The sequence below is a fragment of the Athene noctua genome, chromosome 5 (genome assembly GCF_965140245.1).
Source record: "Athene noctua chromosome 5, bAthNoc1.hap1.1, whole genome shotgun sequence".
Taxonomy (NCBI): Eukaryota; Metazoa; Chordata; class Aves; order Strigiformes; family Strigidae; genus Athene; species Athene noctua.
The window spans coordinates 1,232,132-1,250,379 of record NC_134041.1 but is presented as its reverse complement, the minus strand read 5'-3'; the positions used below and the strand labels follow the sequence as shown (position 1 = coordinate 1,250,379).

The 18,248-nt window shown below is 42.9% G+C and overlaps 1 protein-coding gene across 2 annotated transcripts in view; it reads right to left on the bottom strand.

Moving 5' to 3' along the window:
- The window catches only part of NEGR1 (neuronal growth regulator 1), a 288,761-nt gene that overhangs the window by 28,935 nt on the left and 241,578 nt on the right, over positions 1-18,248 (bottom strand). Inside the window, exon 7 of one of the 2 annotated variants that reach the window (XM_074905980.1) lies at positions 1,571-1,612. The exons of the other annotated variant lie outside the window; for it this stretch is intronic. Coding sequence (XP_074762081.1) covers positions 1,571-1,612 — 42 coding nt within the window. The remainder of the gene's footprint in view (positions 1-1,570; positions 1,613-18,248) is intronic. 2 annotated transcript variants of the gene reach the window in all.

Below are 18,248 nucleotides of genomic sequence, written 5' to 3'. Positions count from 1 at the left end.
TATCACTACTTGGCACGACTGCCATATCATCCGCGACTCTTTTCTTCTTCCCGGCTTCTGTTAGCTATAAAAATAATCTCAGTTTATTTTCAGCCGCTTGGTAGTCCAAAGCAACTGTGAAAAACCACAAGGATAGGAACTTTTATTACAAACACTATCAGCTTTTTGCAGGTTACGTCCCCCCCCTCCCCTCCTACTCCTTCGCTGCTGCGTGTTGTGATGAACAGTGGCCACACAGGAATTGCTCGGTCGCTCCGTGAATGGCTTCGCACTGCAGACGCAGCAGATCCTCTGCATGTATCAGAGCCAGAATGCTTTGGAGAACTCGCTGCCGGAGAAGGGCAGGCGGGGAGGCAGAGAGACAGCGCCTGTGCACAGCGAGCATCTCCACAGAGGATGCCAGCGATCGCCCTTCCTAAGCCCTTTAATTAAAAGCACTGAAGATTTATACACTTGTCTTTCTACTCCTGTTAAGCTTTAAGGTGGGTGAATCAGTCTGCTGCCTAGTTTTTAGTTTGTAACTCGCTCTTCAATCCGCATTTTTAACTGAGGAGTTGACCACCTCAATTGCTTCGGCTTTCTGGCGCAGTCTTTCTAATCTCATTTTGGAAATAAAAGAATACTTCATGTGTAGGTTTTGCCAGGCAAAAATTCTACTTGCGTTTGTCTCCCAGATGATGCTGGTAACGCTTCCCAGAGTCCTCCCTGGAGGAGGCCTGAACACTGCACATCTTACCGCATTATGCACATAGAAATAACATCAACCTGTCGGGTCTGAGCCCGTAACTGCATCCCGGGGAAGGTGACTGACACAGAGCAAGAGCACGGTACACGACGCTCATGACTTACCCCTTCCAAACCCTTTGAGAAGTCGTTGGGAATATTGTTACAGGCTGACCTGTAGGCATGTTTTAACAAGCTCTGGGCAGGGCAGCCCCTGTTCGATAGCCTGCGCCCGGCTGGGCACCTCCCCCGAGGCTGTCCTGCCGGGGAGCAGCAGTGGGAGACCTCTGAGAAAATGGGGAGTCACCACAAGTGGTCAGGACCTCTGACCATCTGCCAAGCACAAGGGCGGGCTTCTCGGCTCTCCAGGAACACCTTTTGGCACCCTAAAATGGGGAGGACCTCACAATGGCGTCTCAGATCCATCCTACGAGTAATTCGGTGATGAGACAGCAAGAAACCTGTCAGCCTCCAACCAACATTCATGTTCGCAGCAACACCAGAGAAGAGTCAGGTCACCACAAAGAGAAAACACAGTAACTGCACCGCGCGGCTGCATTGCCCTGTGCACACCCACCGCATCCCCCTGGGCAGAGAATGGATGGGAGAGAAACAGCGATGCGGGGAGGGGTTTTCTCAAAAGGGGAGATTTTAAGAGGAGGACAACACATGAAGCCTGGAGGGAAGACAGACCAATGAATGCACAAAGACAGGAAGGAGACAGTTCAGCACTACCACAGCGAAGCTGCCCATAATCCATTCCAGTTACTGATACGGCAATGCAGCAGGTATGAGTCCCTGAGAAAAAGTACCCAAACATACTTCGTGAATGTATGTGGATACTGACCTGGGCTCGAGACAGGACTAGAGGTAGTAGGCTCAATAATTTCTACAAAAAGGGAAAAGGAAAAAAAAAAAAAAAAAAAAAAAAGAGAACATTTGGGAGTTAATCACACATGGAAGACAAATACAGAATGAGACAGCAAACAGTCATGCAACAGACACGACAATTTTATTTAAAGATCAGGCTGGCGATCACAGGCCTGTGACAAACATGCAGTCGGCCAGAGTTCTGTGCCTATGCCCTATCCATCAGTGTCTGTCTTCTCCCGGCTACGTTATTCACGTCACACCAGCACACAACATCGGGACCATCGCACTCCGAATATGCAATTAGTTCTGCCTGCCGCCTTGGCAAAGCCACCCCTGGAGTTCTCAAGCTCAAAAACATTTCTCCTGGGAGTTGCTGAAACCTGGCTAGAAAAAGGGGGTTTTGTTCACTTTATTGAAGGTAATTTCCTGTGATGAATGTAAGTCAAGGTAACAATTTTGAACAAAGCATGTTTTTAAGTAATAGTTTTGTGCTTTAGCGAACCTTTAAAAATGCACAACTTTTTAATTATTGAAGTCTTTCCAGAAGAAAACATTTCTCAAAACCATCAAACATTGAAGATGTTTACTTCACCTGGGGCAACCAGTGCAAACAACAGAAAAAGTTAAGAGCACAATTCTCCAGCATTCAGTCTAATGAAATAATCACCTGTGGCTTTTCATTATAATTTTACTTTAAAATTCATTATTCTGTGTCTTTTTATTAGCTTTGAATAGCACTATGCAAAATGAAATACCAGCCCAAATCAATCTTGCACAGAAGCAAGCTACCACCTCAATGTAGCAATTCAATACTCTTAATAAAAAAGATTTAACAAAATTACCAAGCTCAAAAGATCATTGACCATATCTTGACTATAACAAGAAACTAATGAAAAAAAATGCGAGCGAGTTGACAACAATGGATGTGCAGATAATAGCTGAACACACTCCCCACTCTCGTCCAATTTTGCATTTTTTTCCCCCTACAATTACTTTTTTTTTTTTTTTCCAGGTTAATATGATGCAAAAATGATTCTATGTGAAATAACAGACAAATGTTTTCCCAGACAAAAAGTTATGAAGTGCCTTTACCAAATTGCTCACGTTAAGAATTCTGCTAATACAGATGAATGTTTCCAACCTTAACAATATTTATTTGACATTTTGACAAATACATCATTGCTGCTGATAATTTCAAATCGCATTTCCAAAAAAAAAAGAAAAAAAAAAAAAAAGGGAATCTGTACTGCGTTACTCCAACTTTACAATTTGATTTGAAATTTAAAATCCATGAAGGCTGGTGACAGCTTGAGCAGTCGTTAACATAAATAGGGTTTCAAATCTAGTATTGAGGTTTCCTACTCCTGCTCAGGGGTCGTTGATGTATGTGGCAGTGGAGAGAGGGGGAGATGCGGGCAGATGAGTCAGTCGGTCCCCGGATGTCCCCACCCCTCGTTCCCCCCAGCCCACAGTTGGGGCAGTGGGAAAGGGAAGGTGGAGATGAGGCTGCTCCGGCCGGGAGCATCCCAGGGGATGCGCAGAGACTCGGTGAAGGACATAAATGATGGCAGAGGATTCTTCTGGGGGTTGCCTTGTGCTTCAGACAGAGGTTTCTGCTTAACTGACCAGTGAAATTTTTAATTTTTTTTCTCCCAGTATATTTAACAGATATAAAGCAAAATCACACAAAGCTACAAAAATAATGATTGTACAGTGAAGACTGATAAGCTAAATTGATTTCAGCAATGTTGAATTTAAAAAAACCCATGGACTTGGCTACAAGGGCGCGGATTAGGAAACTGCGCAATAGCTGTAGCTATTGTGGGTTTTGAGTCAATCTCTTTAAGACACCGATTCTGCTTTGAAGGTCCTGGCTGGCGTCTCATGACATGGAGAACCTGCCGGGGTAGAGCCGACTGCGAGGAAAGGGAAATGCGAAACACCAGAATGTTCCACCTGCCCAGAAAAAAGGGGCTCTACGGAAAAACTCCCGCACAGAGCAAACGTGATTTTAGCAGGAGCAAGAGAAGTTTTGTTAGAACAAGAGACACAGAAAAAACCAAGGAATCATCAAGGTTTTCCTGATTTTCTATTTGAACGATCACTTGATTTTATAATAATTTGATTTAGTGGTCTTCAATTTCTCCCAAATCTTCTGAAAAATTACATCCTGCTTCTCGTGTATAATTATCAGCTTTGCTTCAAATGCATTATACAATGATGACAAAAGTTATTTTTTTGGCTACCCTAAAAAAACCCCGGATCTTTTTCTTGTGAATTTAGGAGTCAATCCTTCTCGTTGCTATGGCTTCCTATAAAGGAGAAGGTTCCTCCTGCTGCACAATAACAACATTTTCTGCAACAATCAAGTAAATTAACATACTCAATGAGTACAATATTTCATTAAAAGGCAAAATACCATACCCAAACCAGCAGGGATTTTACTAGAATCGTGCCTCTTTTGGAAACATTGGATCTAGGCTTAATTGTAGGTGCTTAAGGTAGCATAAAGTCACAGAACTGTAGTATCATTGAAGCTGGAAGCAAAGGCAATAATATCATGTATTATTCTTGCAAAAATCTCATTTTTAAAATACATTATCAGATGAAGGAATTGGAGAGATGGATATATTTCTAGTTTCAAGTTCTAAAACTTTGCGAATCTTTATTCATTAAATTGTTCAGGCCTATAGAGAGAAAACAAAACCAGCTGGTTCTTCTATAAGCATGCTAGGCTGGTTCATTAAAATTAAAATATATTTATGACTTCTTAGTAACACTGGGAGGCAGGGATGTGTAGGAAAGAGTGGCAGTATCTGCACTTCATTTTGCTGGGACCCCACTCCTACATCATCAGGACTGCTCAACAAGGGTGGTTGCGGCGGAAAAAAAAAAAAAAAAAAAAAAAGTAAGTATAACGGAAAAACATGATATTCTGTGCTTCCAGTGGAGAATTCTCCTTGAGCAGAACTTTCTAGATTTGTTTCATAAACCAGAGGAAAATCAACGTGTTCACACCACCTCCTAGTTTGCCCTTTACAGACTTGGTGTCACCCGAATTGCTACGCGCAGGATCTTTGCTCTTATCTTCAGAATCATCTATTCTGGTGAGGCAGGCGTGAGCCAGAAACATCTCATTATTTTAAAACAGAGATTAAATTCAAGCTGAGACCAAAAAGATAGAAACAGGAGTGTCCTGGGCATAGGGACCCTGGCTGCTGAACACACATGGAAAACTGGTAATTTCTGTCAAGGTCTAAATGTACTAATGCCCCAAACCACTTAATCTTACTTGCTGCCCTGGGTCGGTCTTTGTCCCCGTGGCTGGGTTGGGAAGCCTGCCCGCTTTTCAGTCTTGTGGCTGGACTTGGAGACCAACTGCTGCTGCCACTCTGGGGTGACGGGGCAAATTCCCACCGTCAGCTTCCAACACGGAGTGGATGTGCAAGCGAAAAGGTCAGAACTCATGGTGGGTATCTCTCCTGTGCCACGAGGCTCCAGGGATGCTCAAACGGGGCTTTAATTTTTTCTAAAGTGCGTACAAACCTACCAAACAAAACCCTACCAAACAAAACACCTATCCCTGACTCGAGCAGCTTTAAGAAGAAAAAAGGGGAAGGTTTGGAGAAGCTCAGGAGATCTCTCCAAGTGTGTGTAGGAGGAGAAATAAAACAAAGTAAACAGGACAGTAAATAAAGTATATGATAGCAGGTGGAAGAAGTACGGATGCTGCTGAGAACAGCAGTCAGCTGAGTGATGCTGTCAGAAGGGGTGTACAAATCACAGCCTGACACCGAACACGGACAGGGAGAAACAACACAGCTGCCTGTAAACAACGCAGGGAGTCCTGGAAGGGGGAAAGCGTCACCAAACGTGGCTCAGTGCTGATGTGGCTTGAGCTGGGGTGGAACAGAGCAGGGAGCCCTCTGGGAAGAGCGCTGCATCCTATGTCAGTGTTGTGATGGTGTAGAGAAAAGTCAGAGATGGTAGCACAGGTAAAACAAACTGTCTGGGTTAACATTACTTTAAGAAAGGTAGAGAAAAGTCTTCCTGGGACAACACAAGGAAATCTACCTGTCTGCAAAGTCAGATTTTGATAAAGACAGCTAGAGAGTTTTTAAACAGAGAAATGCACCTACAGGTCACGGTGTAGGAGCCCGACTTGGCGGAGGTGAGGGAAAGGGAAATGTGGGGTGAGGTGTGCTGCTATCTGTACCGCGTTGTCACGGGAAGAAGTAAAACATAATGTTCTTTTAAAATCAACTTTGGTTAGCGGTGGTGAGCATATGCTAGAGCCAAAGGCTGGAAATAATCTGGCGTTAGAGAATCAGCAGTTGAGTGAGTTTAAATAAAGTAGAAGAATAAACCCCACAGAGTTGTAACTACAGCTCTAATCCTCAAAAGAGAAATCCTTGGGGAATATAAGCTGCTAAAGACAGCTGGGACAAGGAGGTGCAGTTTAATGTCAAGGACATTTAACACTGCCTTTTACCAAAAGAAAAGAGATAGTATCTAGAAATTCCTTTCTGATCCCAGGCAGAAAAAAACTTGCAGTGAAAAACTTCTTAACAAAATGGGAAACCACCCCATGAAAGGCTACACAGCACAAGGAGGAAAATTACAAGGAACAAAAGCAATCTGCCATAAAAAAGTGATGCCTGGGAAACCCAGACGGGCAGGGATGAAGCGGGAGCTGCCCAGATGCCCAACTGAGCTGCACCTTGGGAAAGAAACCTGCTGCAAAACACTCCTCAGCCCCACAGACACCTTAAGAAAAATGAAAGCGCCTCTGTTCACAAAGGTAAGGTAGAAAAATTAAGCATGGACCTAAAAGTATTTTTTTTCTTCAGGTTTAGGAAAAGCTTAAAAGATGGCATTCTGCACAACAAAGGGGAAATGGAAATTGCCAGACTGAAGTTAAAGCAAAATTCAATCAGCTCAGGATTCTCAGGCCAGGAGGATTTAAATATTTTCACATAAAATCATCAAAACAACAGTAAATTCACGGGGAGGGGAGGACAGCGGGGACAGCAGGACTGAGAATTAAAGGTATGTTCAAGGAGGGTGAGCACACACAGCTACAACTCCAGGGCACTGAAGGCTTTAGAAAAACATGCGGAAGGAGCTATTAAAGGATATAGGCAGGTAAAAATAAGGAAGTAAATAAAAACGGGCTATTAGTTTACGAGGCCAATTACTTGTAATTATTTACCTAGAAAATCTCCTCGTATATGATTAAGGAACTGAGTAATTCATCGGCCCCTGTTTGCATGAACAAGTGGGTGTAAAGCGAGAGCGAATGCATCCAGAAACGCAAAGTGGGTCTGGAGCCTTTGGAGCCTCTCTGCAGCCTTTAGAGCCTCCCCGTCCTCGCGCTGCCTCCTCGCCGGAGCTCGTGCAAAGGAAAACCAACCCCTTCGAGGAGGAAACTCGATTAGCTTATGGAAGGGATTACACGGTGGAGCAGCCTGCGGTATAAGGGGATTAGAGTCACTGACCCAGGCGTCCTCCCGGTCCCAGCGTCTCAACAGCATAAACCCACCTTTTTTCCCCCAAGAGAATAGGAAAAACTCAGCAAAAGTAAACAATGTGTTGTTTCAGCCCGTTGCCTGCAGAAAACCAGCCTACGAGCCTCTGACTCTCAGACAAAAGCCACCAGTGAGCACCCCACCTCCTCTGCCATCTCCCAGACCCACCAGCCAAAAGCAGACCCAGAACTGCCCACGTGCCAGGAATTTTTCATACATTCCCATTAAAAAATGCACTGACATTATTAGTGCCGGATGTGTCGTTACGACGTGTCCTGGCCTACTCCAGGTCAAAGATCCTTTTCCATGAGTTGTGACTAGTCCCTCACCCTCTGCTGCTAACGAAGCCACGTTTCCCTGTCAGCTGCTCGCAGACGTGAGCTCATCAGCCATTCGGGACAGAGCACAACCACTCACACACAGCTCTGAGTAATTACATCGAACCCTAATTGTAACAGCGTCTCACAAGGAAGAGTATGATCAGTATTTTCCAGAACACAGTACTCCTGGGGAGTTTACTACTTCGACACGAACCATTTCAATATGAAGCTGCAGTCTGTGAAAAGACTTCGCAAACGTCACCGATCTCAAACTGGCGCATGATGCTTCCCGTTACTAAACATTGCAATCTCGTACAGAGGGCTTGGCCGACGAAGGAAAGAAGCGGAAAGCTACCAAAATCCCACTCTGGACTTGCAAATACTGCAAGTTGCCCCACATTGCAAGTTTAAGAGAAAATTTATCTAAAAGGAAAATCTGTAAAACCAAAAATTGCTCACAGTGTTTAACGAAGTAGTAATGGAAACCTCTTTGGCGTTGCAAGTTAATTTATTGTTCGCACAGCCCTAGCACGGTCAGAGCTGTGGGTGAGGGTCCCTAACGCAGCCCCCCTGGAGCCGTAAGCTCACATACCGGTAGGGCTTTTATTTAAGATTTATTAAACCCAAGAAGGGAAAGGCAATGACGAAGATACAAAAACCCGTGAAGTATGGAGAAATCTGGAACGCCATGGGACCACGCCAGATGTATGCCTTTGTTCTCCTCTCTCTTTTTTCCATGCCTTGTCCTGGCACAAACACAAAGGAGAGAAGAGTGCTCATTATTTATTCCCATTCCCCTTCCTTCCCCCGTGCCCCCACGTCAGCTTTCTGTGTTTTATCTATAAACAAAATACAGAACTTCTGACAACGTTCCCATTTCTGGTACCTTGCCAAACCCCTCAGTCTTCATCTGCTGGTTTCTGTCTCTGCATTTTATACAGTGATTTTACTAATTTTTCTAATAATAAATTTGAAATGACAAGACACATCAAGCAACCGGACTCAGTACTTGGCATTCTTCGTCTGTTGAGATGGTTTTGCCCTTGAAAAAAATTATCTGCTTCAAAGCAACAGAAAACAAAGTGTCTCTGTGGGTATCACTTCTGAAGCCCAGTTCTGCTCTAAATATTGTAATTAATTTCATATTAGAGATATTTTAAATAAAATATATATAAGCTTCCAGCATATGAAGACTGTGAGGATATCCACTGCAGATCAAGGTCTTCAAAAAGCCACAAATCACAAAGGACAGCTGCTCATCAGCACAGCCCCAGCTCGATGCTGCCCTGCAGCCGGGGCGAGCGGTTCTGTCCCACGTACCAGGAGCGTCCCGGTCCCGAGGCCGCGCTGCCGCCGTCCCCCCGCACCTCGCCGGAGCTGGAGCTGGCGAGGAAAGTCTCTCTGTTGGCTGCAGTGGGTGTTAAGGCCGCCATAAAGACCATTTCGATCCGCGAGGGGAGGATAATTCTTCAGCAGTATGAAAAAGATGATGCTCTTTTCCAGGTCTCTGGAGCCCCCTCCCAGCATGAGCTCGGCGCCAGCCCATCACTGGGACCGTTACAGGAGAAGTCTTGAGTTCAAGCTGTGAACCCAATTTTCTGTTACAAAGATAGCTTGTTTTGTCACTCTGCAGCTGGTCCAAAATGAAATTGTTTAGGCTGGCACGATGGACACTCTTTAGGAGGAAACCAGTTTTAAAAATTGAAGATTATCCTTTATTATGAGTAAAGCTGTATGCCCCACTCAAATTTTTTCAGAATTTGAAAATTCAATTCTGATTTTTCAGAATAAAAACCAATGCTATACATGTCTAAAACATAATTTAATTTTTTGTATTCTACACTAGTCTGCTGACAGTCAGTCTAACCTATTTTACAATAACTATGAAGAGAAACTACGAAGTGTTTTAATTGATTTCTGTAGCCCTCAATATTGTACCATCGGTTTCTGCCATTCTTGGGGTATTTTGATCCCAGATGTGAAATGACTACTGGAACAAACTCAGGTTGCCTTTAGCTAAAAGATATGTTTCTTGAAACTCTCGTTTGAGGATATGACACACACAAGAGCGCAGAAATCCATTCTGCTCGATAGTATTTTCTCAGGAAGACCGAGAAGTCAGATACACAATCAAGAAAAGATACAGACTTAGACAAAACCCTAGCACTGACATAGGTTCTAGTTTTTTCCTTTATAACGCAATCCTATTTTTTCTGCTATTTTGCAGTCTAGTTATTCATCAACAACACTCCAAACAGTTTCCCTATTTATATTAGGCTTAAAATCTCCTTAATTTTCTTAAGAGAAATACAAATTATTTGGAAAGGTATGATTAGATCTTTATATTTAGTAAGGAATGGCGTTTACACACACTGTGTGAGAGAAAGCACAACATTATGATATATTTTATTACAGGACAGGGGTAGGTGCTTACTCAATATTGGTAACACCTTACCTAATGAGACTGCAAATTCTAGATCTGAGAAAGCGTCAAAACATGGTGCTACCAGACTGGCACGCTTACAGATCATAAGAGCGTCTGGCAACAGGAGAAAATAAGAAGCTTGTTTCATTTCTTTCTGCATCAGGAAAATGGTTGGATTTTGCCGTAATAATATTTAGATTTCCCATGTATTGGAGGAATCAATAACTGCTCCTAAATACAACTGGTAATTAAATACAAACACATTAATTAATTCAAAAAACCCCTCACCACTATTTTCAGTTATGACTTTTGATAATTAACCAGGCTTATTTAATTTAATCTCTCCTGGGCTTTATCGGATATGTAAAAGATTAATAATTTATTTTGAAATGAAGGTCCTTAAGCCTGGGTAAGCCAGGGACTGTTGGAGTGCAATGGTAAATGGAAAAACATATTTAATAATAAATCTTCCGGGTGGAAAGTATAAGTGGAGTGGGTAGACATATGTCCTTAGTTTATTGTGTGTCTTTTACTCACCATAAATATTTTGCAACTGCGATTTGAGATCTTTAACAGGTTTGAGTTATTACACCTTAATTGCCTAGTAATTATTTTATTTAAATGGTTTGTTCTTTTATTATAGACTGATAAATATTTAATAGCTCAAAGTCTATGAGACATTAACAAAAATAAAGAATTATTAAGCTTGAGCTTGAGGCCTGAAATTGCCAGGTAAGTTCCTCACTCCATCCTTCGGCAATCCTCGCTGCTCTACACAACACAGTTTGCTTTTTGCTTGATAGCAGGAGTTTTTCAATAAATATTCAAATATTCTGAAGCCGGTAGAAAACCACTTTAATGACACCTTTTAGCGTATTCTTGTAAAAGAAGTCCAATGAAAGTCAAGTGTCAAGAGCACTCACTGAAATCCATTTCTGTGGAGTACCAGACCTGAGCACCACACATACTCTTGGCGGGTACACAAAAAATAATGGAATTAATTAAAAATTCTAATGGAATTTGATTTTCTTATTGAAAATCAAAGAAAAACACTAAAATAACATATTTTAAAAACTCTGGAGTCTATCGCATTTTTAAAAAAATATTTAATTTTTAATAAGTTCCAGAATGAATCCTATTTTATGTAGAATGAACTATTTTATAGTTTTTTAAAAAATGTTTTAAATTTACTTTGATTGGTGGGATGTGCAAACCACTAACAAGCAAAAACTCTATTTCCATTAAAAACATTCAAAATATTGTTTAAAATAAAAGTCACACGTTTGATACTCTTACCAGTAAGAGTATGCAGTTTCCATCCCCACTATCACGACAATTTCACATCTATAACACGTTGGTGTATACTCAAGGATTTACCTTTCACAGAAATGCCTGTACTTGGAGGAAATTAATAAATCAGGGAAGCTTACCCCAAACAAAGGGATTCTGGCCAAAGCACCCATTCATACCGCAGTGTACGTTTTGAGTCTCTACTAGTTTATGGTCCCATCACTAGTACCCCTTGGCACCAGTATTTACAAGCACAGAACTATGCAGAGATGAAAAAATAAAGTGCAACGGATTTCAAGAAACAAAAATAAATTTGAGCAAACGAATAATGAGCTTTTTCGGCTTTGAAAAAAATACATTTGACAAATGAAATCTTTACAGATTTCAGAACGACCATCAACACTTGCAGCCTGCTGCAACGTGTGGCTGAAGAAATTCCTGCAAAGCAAGCCTAGGAGAAAAAACGTAAAACAACCCACGCGAAGGGTCATTTATGTCAGGACAGCAAAAAGAAATCGTTCATTAATGCAAAGACAATATGGTTATGGGTAGTCTGGGGGTGGTGAAGGTTGCGTGTAGGGAGAAGCCAAGAAAAGGCAAAGAACTCCAAACCCAGGTAGAACGATTTTGTTCTATGGTGAGTCCCGAGGGGCCCCCGGATGGGGCAGACCCACAGCAGCAGATACGCGCCCGAGAGAGGAGAGATGCTCCGGATTTAAGGAGAAGGGGAAGGAACCAGCAGCAGCTGGGAAGCGGGGAGCTCTGCTTTCACCCCAAAACGCCACGGAGATCAAAACAGTCTGGGCACGGCGGTCCTGGGGATGCACGTGCTGAGCAAAGGCACATAAGGATGTTTCGGTGGATTTTTTTCAAAGAAACTTGAGGCCCTTTCAGATGCAGAGAAAGATTTCTGAAGCGTTACATTTCCAGCCTAGGGACACCCACCACAGTTTATGAAATATAACAATAACTTTCACAAATGAAGAAAACCTCAAACAGCACTTTTACATTCTAAAACGATACATCAATAGGGCTCGTTTGATGTCAAATCAAAAAGCGTTTCTCTCAGTGCTGCGTATCCAGTTACAAGACACTGTCAAGTATTATCAAAAATAAAAGATAATAAAAAGCACAACCAATTTGCAATCTCTGTTGAGGACCTGTGTTTATGAAATCTTCCGCATGGTTTACAATTTTTTCCTACAACGTTTATCAGAAAAGCACTATTGAGGATATGATTTATGAAATTCCCTTCCCTTGCACACTTGAAGCATCTCAATTTCGCAACGAGCGGCTGCACCCATGGCGGACTGTCTGCCAAGAAGGAAAAGAAGAAGCCGTTGTTTTAACCACGACCAGTTAAGGGAAAATTTTCGAAAGCTTCCTGTCATAATCTGACCTGTCCTGGTGCTGCCTGAACACCCGTTTCAACTGGTATGTTGTGGTTTGCCCACCAATCCTAAAGGTAAGCATCTGCCATGGTCCCCTCTAGGCAACATGTCCTGAATGTCCAGGGACAACTAACCAGCACCTGGTAACCAGCAACGGAGAGTCTTGTAAAAGAAAAAGCCTTAAAATAAATTGCGTTTTTTTTAATGGAAATGGAGGAAAAGGAAAGGCTCTGATCAAGGAAGAGGGGAAAAAAAAGATTTCAGCAGTTTTCTGAAAGCGATCTCTAAATGCTCAACCAACCCTTCCAAACCTGCTGCTCTCCTACAGGAGGTTTATCGAGTCAGCGCTGCACGAGCGACCTGCAGGATGGACGGAGAAACAGAGAAGACAAAGCACTTGTCAGGGGTGCTGCACAGCATCCGACCTTCCGTTGACATCCAAGGTCTAACGAGGCTGCTAACGAGGCTGCCCCTTTCCCAGCGCCCCGTCACCTGGGTGCTGTCTGCGCCTTAGGCAACAAAACCAGGAGGAAGCAAATAGAGAAACCTCTTGAATTTCTATTTCCTGTCAACATTTTAATTGTGTCCACGTCACTGATGTCACACGAAATACGCTGGTTTTATTCAGTTGTTCAAGTTACACTATTACGAAAGATAAACAATATTTGCTCATTATTCCTTATTTCCTATTTCAGATTTTCCAGAGAAAACTGCTGCTTTAATGATTTTTACAGCTGTTGCGACCATAACAAAGTGAAGAAAAAAATGACGAAGTAGTCTGCGTCCTTTTAGCTTGGTCTTTCATTCACATGTATAAATAGGAAGCTTATGAATAATGTAGATCTAGAAATCTGTTAGCATTTTTGCTGTTCAGAAACATATGATTAGCACTGCTCTGACTCCCAATAATTATATTCTTGTTCTCAGAGGTCATTCTTTAAATCTGCACAACTGTCGCTATATTTCTGGAAGTAAATAAGACAAAATATAAATTAGAGATGCAACATGACGCATGCCACAGCACTACCCCCCTCCTGGGTGTACCGCTGTACGCCCAGCGATGATAATAGTTTTAAACCAAAGATTTGGCCAGGCTCATGGTAATGGGCAGGTTTGTTAATTTTCTCCCACTTCTGAATACACACAGCTCCAATAAAAACAGCCCAGGCGCGGGGGAATCTTCCAGGAGACACTTTCCTCTCCCACACCGCCCAGTTAAACCCTCAGCCAGCGCCGGCCTGTTTTCATTCGTCCCGTGCAAGGCTGGAGCATATCGTTAAGCCAGGCTTTGGCTTCTCTTGGAAAGACCAAGTGACATACAGAAGTGTTTCTACTCGCTGGCTGACTTCACCTGGATGTTGAAAAGAGGTAGACTTGGGGTTTTTCCCATCAGGCAGCGGAAGCTTTACGCAACCCATGGGAGAGGCAGCTGACCTCGGTGTTTAAGACCTTTTCTCAACACGTGTGGCAGCATTTGCTCTCGCACAGGCACGTTTGATCTGGGCTGTGGGCTAGAAATGCTCGAAAATATTATGTTCTGTAACCAGCAATAGTGATTCTATCTTTTTTTTTTTCCCATTTTTTTTCAATATCTCTTGCCACACTAAATTATACGATAAAGCTGTTTTTTTTCTCTGAAGCTCTGCACATGCAGAAGTGCCGGTTACACTGTGCTGCTGCAGAGGTACCGCTCGGCCACACACATATTTAAAAAGCATCACGCTTTATGCTTTGGCCAACGCAAATGGCTCATTTCACTGGAGCAGAGCGTGATTTCTGAATAAGTATTATTAACTGGGGGTCAGACGGAGTCTGCCTGTAAGGGTGCAAGTCCTGGTACACAAAAGCCACGTTCCTGCCCGTTCTCCTCTCACGGACTCAGCCTGGTGGCTCGGGACTGGGACCCCCACACCCCATGGGCACACAGGGCTAAAGAAAAGTCCCAACGGCAGCAGGCGGGTGGGCAACTCATCACCCCATTTATCAGCCAACGGGAAGAAAACAGGGGAATCAGCCTGAGTTACAACGGAGCGGCACCTTGGACACAAGGAACGGACTGGGAAGAGTTTGTGCTAAGCCCAGCTACCCAGCCCAGCCGCTAACACTTGGAGTTGATATACAAGCCAACAGAGAGCACCTGCACAATCAGGGTCAACCCGTAGAGATGATCCCCCTGGCCAAGGGGAACCCGGGTTCCTGACCTACCCACACCCCTCCTGTAGGATTTCCCAGGTGAAAGTGTTCTCCTGCTGCTTGCAGCTCTGGGAATACAGGCACAGGCAACTCTTCCCACAATAGAAGTCTCATTTATAGACCTTCCTGCCTCATCTGTGCATTACTACTGCGTGTAGAGTAAGCACTCCCATCTCCACAATCCTCATATGTATATAACACATGCCTAGAAGAACTAGATGCTGTTCAATTGCTCTGATATTTGCTTTCACTGGCGCAGCAATTTGTAAGTTATTTAATAATTACCGCATAATTATAGTTCTGCTGATCCCTGATGAACTGAAATCCACAGACAATGCCTATCAAATGAATCATTACAAATCTCTATAAATTACATGGTGAAATGTGCCAATGTCATGATGAAATTCATAAAAAGTCTACAATTTCTGTAAAAGGAGACTTAATTAAGCTGGAGTTATGGCTGCACATCTCTACCCAGAGTTTAAGAAGCAGCATATTATAAGATTTGACTCTGAACTTTCCAAGAGAAATAGAGAACCACATAATGCTACACGTCAGAGAAAAAGAGAAAGGAACACAACAGCGAACCTTAATGTGGATTATTCCAGTTACAAATGAGTCAGCGAGGTGCAACAGTTTCCCATTTGGTACAGATGAGTGTTGGGAAATAGGTAAACGGGAGACGAGCAGTGCCCGGCTAATCCATAGAACAAGGCACACAAACCCTGAGCGGAAGGAAATGCATTTATTGCCTGGGGAGCTGTTAAAGGCTGCGATGAAGGAACAGAAGTCGGCTGCAAATAGCCTACAAGAAAACAGAGGCTCCAAGCACCCACCTCAGTGGGTTAAAATAAACAACAAAATGTGCTCCTCGAGGGATTTGCTTGCCTCCCGCAAGGGGTTTGGATAGATCAGACTGTAATAGCTGTTGTCAGACCTGATAACTTTTTCCTGGTCAAGGTAGTGAAACTTCAAATATTAGGCGACCTGTTATTTACGCATTGGGATCCCACCCAGAACTTCTAGCGTAGCATCAGCACAACTCCTCGGTGTAAGTGCCATGCTACAGCCTAGTATCGTGTGGCGCAGATTAACTACTATTAGCGTATTATAAACATAATAGTAGCGGGCAAGAGCTGAACCTATTATTTCTGGAAACAGAAGTATATTCTCCGTTAGTCTGGATACCAACTCGACCTAAACCTGGTTCAGATAACCCTGGACTGGCCCAAACTCCTCTTGCAGACCCTCCTCAGCACTGAGGATGCCTACACTGACCCCCTCTGTATCGTCCTTTCAGGTGGGGTTAGACCCAGGCCAACTGTTTTCATCAATGCCAACCACGTACCTCACTTGTTAAACAGGGTAATAAAACTAAACCAGCACTAAATCCCGGGGTTAAGTTGGGCTTTTGTGTAGCTTTGCAGCAAGGTGTTCATTGGAACAGCAGAAAAGGAATTTTATGCGAGAGATGTGACTTTTTTTATGACTTTTTTTTTTTTTTTTTTTTTTTCATGGAGCAGACCTGAGGCTTTTGGTTCATTTCTTTAGCACTGAGGACAAATCCCTTTGACAAACTCACTGAGCTTCGTTGCTGAAATAATTCCAGTTTCTTGCCCCACCGCTCTCTGTTAAAGACTGCTGCAGAACCCAGCTGCTCTAAGGGTTAGAAATCCTCCTCTCTCAGCCTGGGTTTACGCATGACAAAGTCATACCCACTCATTTGCGGACCAGTTCCATCCCTTAGCCTAAGCCCTTATTTTCCCAAGCAGCGCTTTATTGCGCTGATTTACACGTAGGAGCAACCCTCTCCCAGCCTTTGCGCCAATGTTCCCTCGAGGGCGATTTCCTTTCACTCTGTCCTCACGTGCAGCATCGCAGCCAGGTGCCAGCTCCAAAACTCTGGGCAAACTCAGCAAAAATTAAGAGTCATTAGCAGCTCCGTGACGGGCTCCAACCAGAGCTCCTTCCGAAAGTCAGCGGCTACAGATGCGCTCGGTATTTTTATGTCCAAGAAAAGTCCCAGGCAAAAATTTCGCACAGACTGGGGGGGTGATGGTTTCTGTCCCTGGCCTGGGAATTTTAGTTAAAGTAATGCAAGCTTCCAGGGTGTTTTTTATAACAGCTATTAGCAAAGACCACGAAGAGCTGAACTGTGTTCTCCCTCGCATTGACACCTGCCCGTCCTGCACATGAAGATCTGCTGAGGCCGCCCACAGCACTGGGCAACAATATTGACAGAGCCCAGGAGCAGTTTCAGCAACTACTGGTGGAGACTAAATGCCAAAAGGGCAAGAATAAACCTTTCATTTGCAAACAGAACCGGACTGGCTGCAAAATATCTTTAGTAGGAGAACCACGTGTCTGATGGGTGACATACAGGAATTCAGACAGGATGATGACAAGCAGCGCAGGGAAATTTTAATCTTTTTTTTTTTTTTTTTTTTTTCCATGTTACATCCTAATTTAGAAGTCTGCATTCAGATTTCAGATTTTCCAAAAAAGGCTATTTTGCTTCAAAATGTCAACCACTTAGTCATTAATTAAAAGTTCTATTTTAAAACAGCCACACTCTATACAATATACTGCTCCGATATTAGCAGGGATCTATTTTTTCAAACTCAGCTCTAGGTTAAGAAGAAAGGCGAATTACCTCGCTGAAGAAATGCACAGAACTGCCTTTAGCTGTAAAATCGTAGTTTAAAAGCCACTAAAATCTCTATTGATTTAGATCAAACCTTGTTGGACCCTGACTCCGAAGTCAGTTCCTGCAGTCTGACGGACATTTTCTCATCTCCTTGCAGCACTGTGGGAAGCTCAGCAATAGCACTAGCAGAGAAAAGGGGCTGCTACCAGATGTACATTTTATTGGCCAAATAAATAAAAGCTGTCCGTGACTGCTGTACTGTGGCGTGCCTTAGTTTACTGTGTGGTTACTTCATGAGATTTGTTGCTTTCCTCCTCACATCCTCAGTAATTTAAACATTTTATTCGTTGTCTCAGAATAGCATTCTAACAGTAAATTAACAGAAATTTAAATTATCAAGTTCTCAGGTTTGTGGTTTATCTTTGAGTAAAGTTAGTAAGTCTAAATATTGCCTCGTCTAGAGAGATCTGAATATCTTTTTATAGGCCAATTTATAAAAAAAGGTCCATAACAGTAACAGCACCCTACTGCACAGTAAAATTTCGATTACTCTTGTAGATGCTTCAGAGCAGAACATTTTAAAGTCAAGATCTCAGCTTTGTTACTTGTGATAATATGTTTGGGGAAAAAAGTACATTTCGGAAAAATTCATCCCAGGTCTGTTTCACTGAGCATTTCTAATATTGCAAGCAGAATCTAAGCATCCGACGTTAACGTTTTTCATCTGAGGGTTGGAAAAGCCCTGAGAAGAGCAAGTTTTTATCCTCAATTTGCTATTTAAACTCCAGTAAAAATAAACCTATAGGTGGAGTGAAGGATAAAATTAATTTAGTTCTCTATTTCAGATTCAGCATTTTG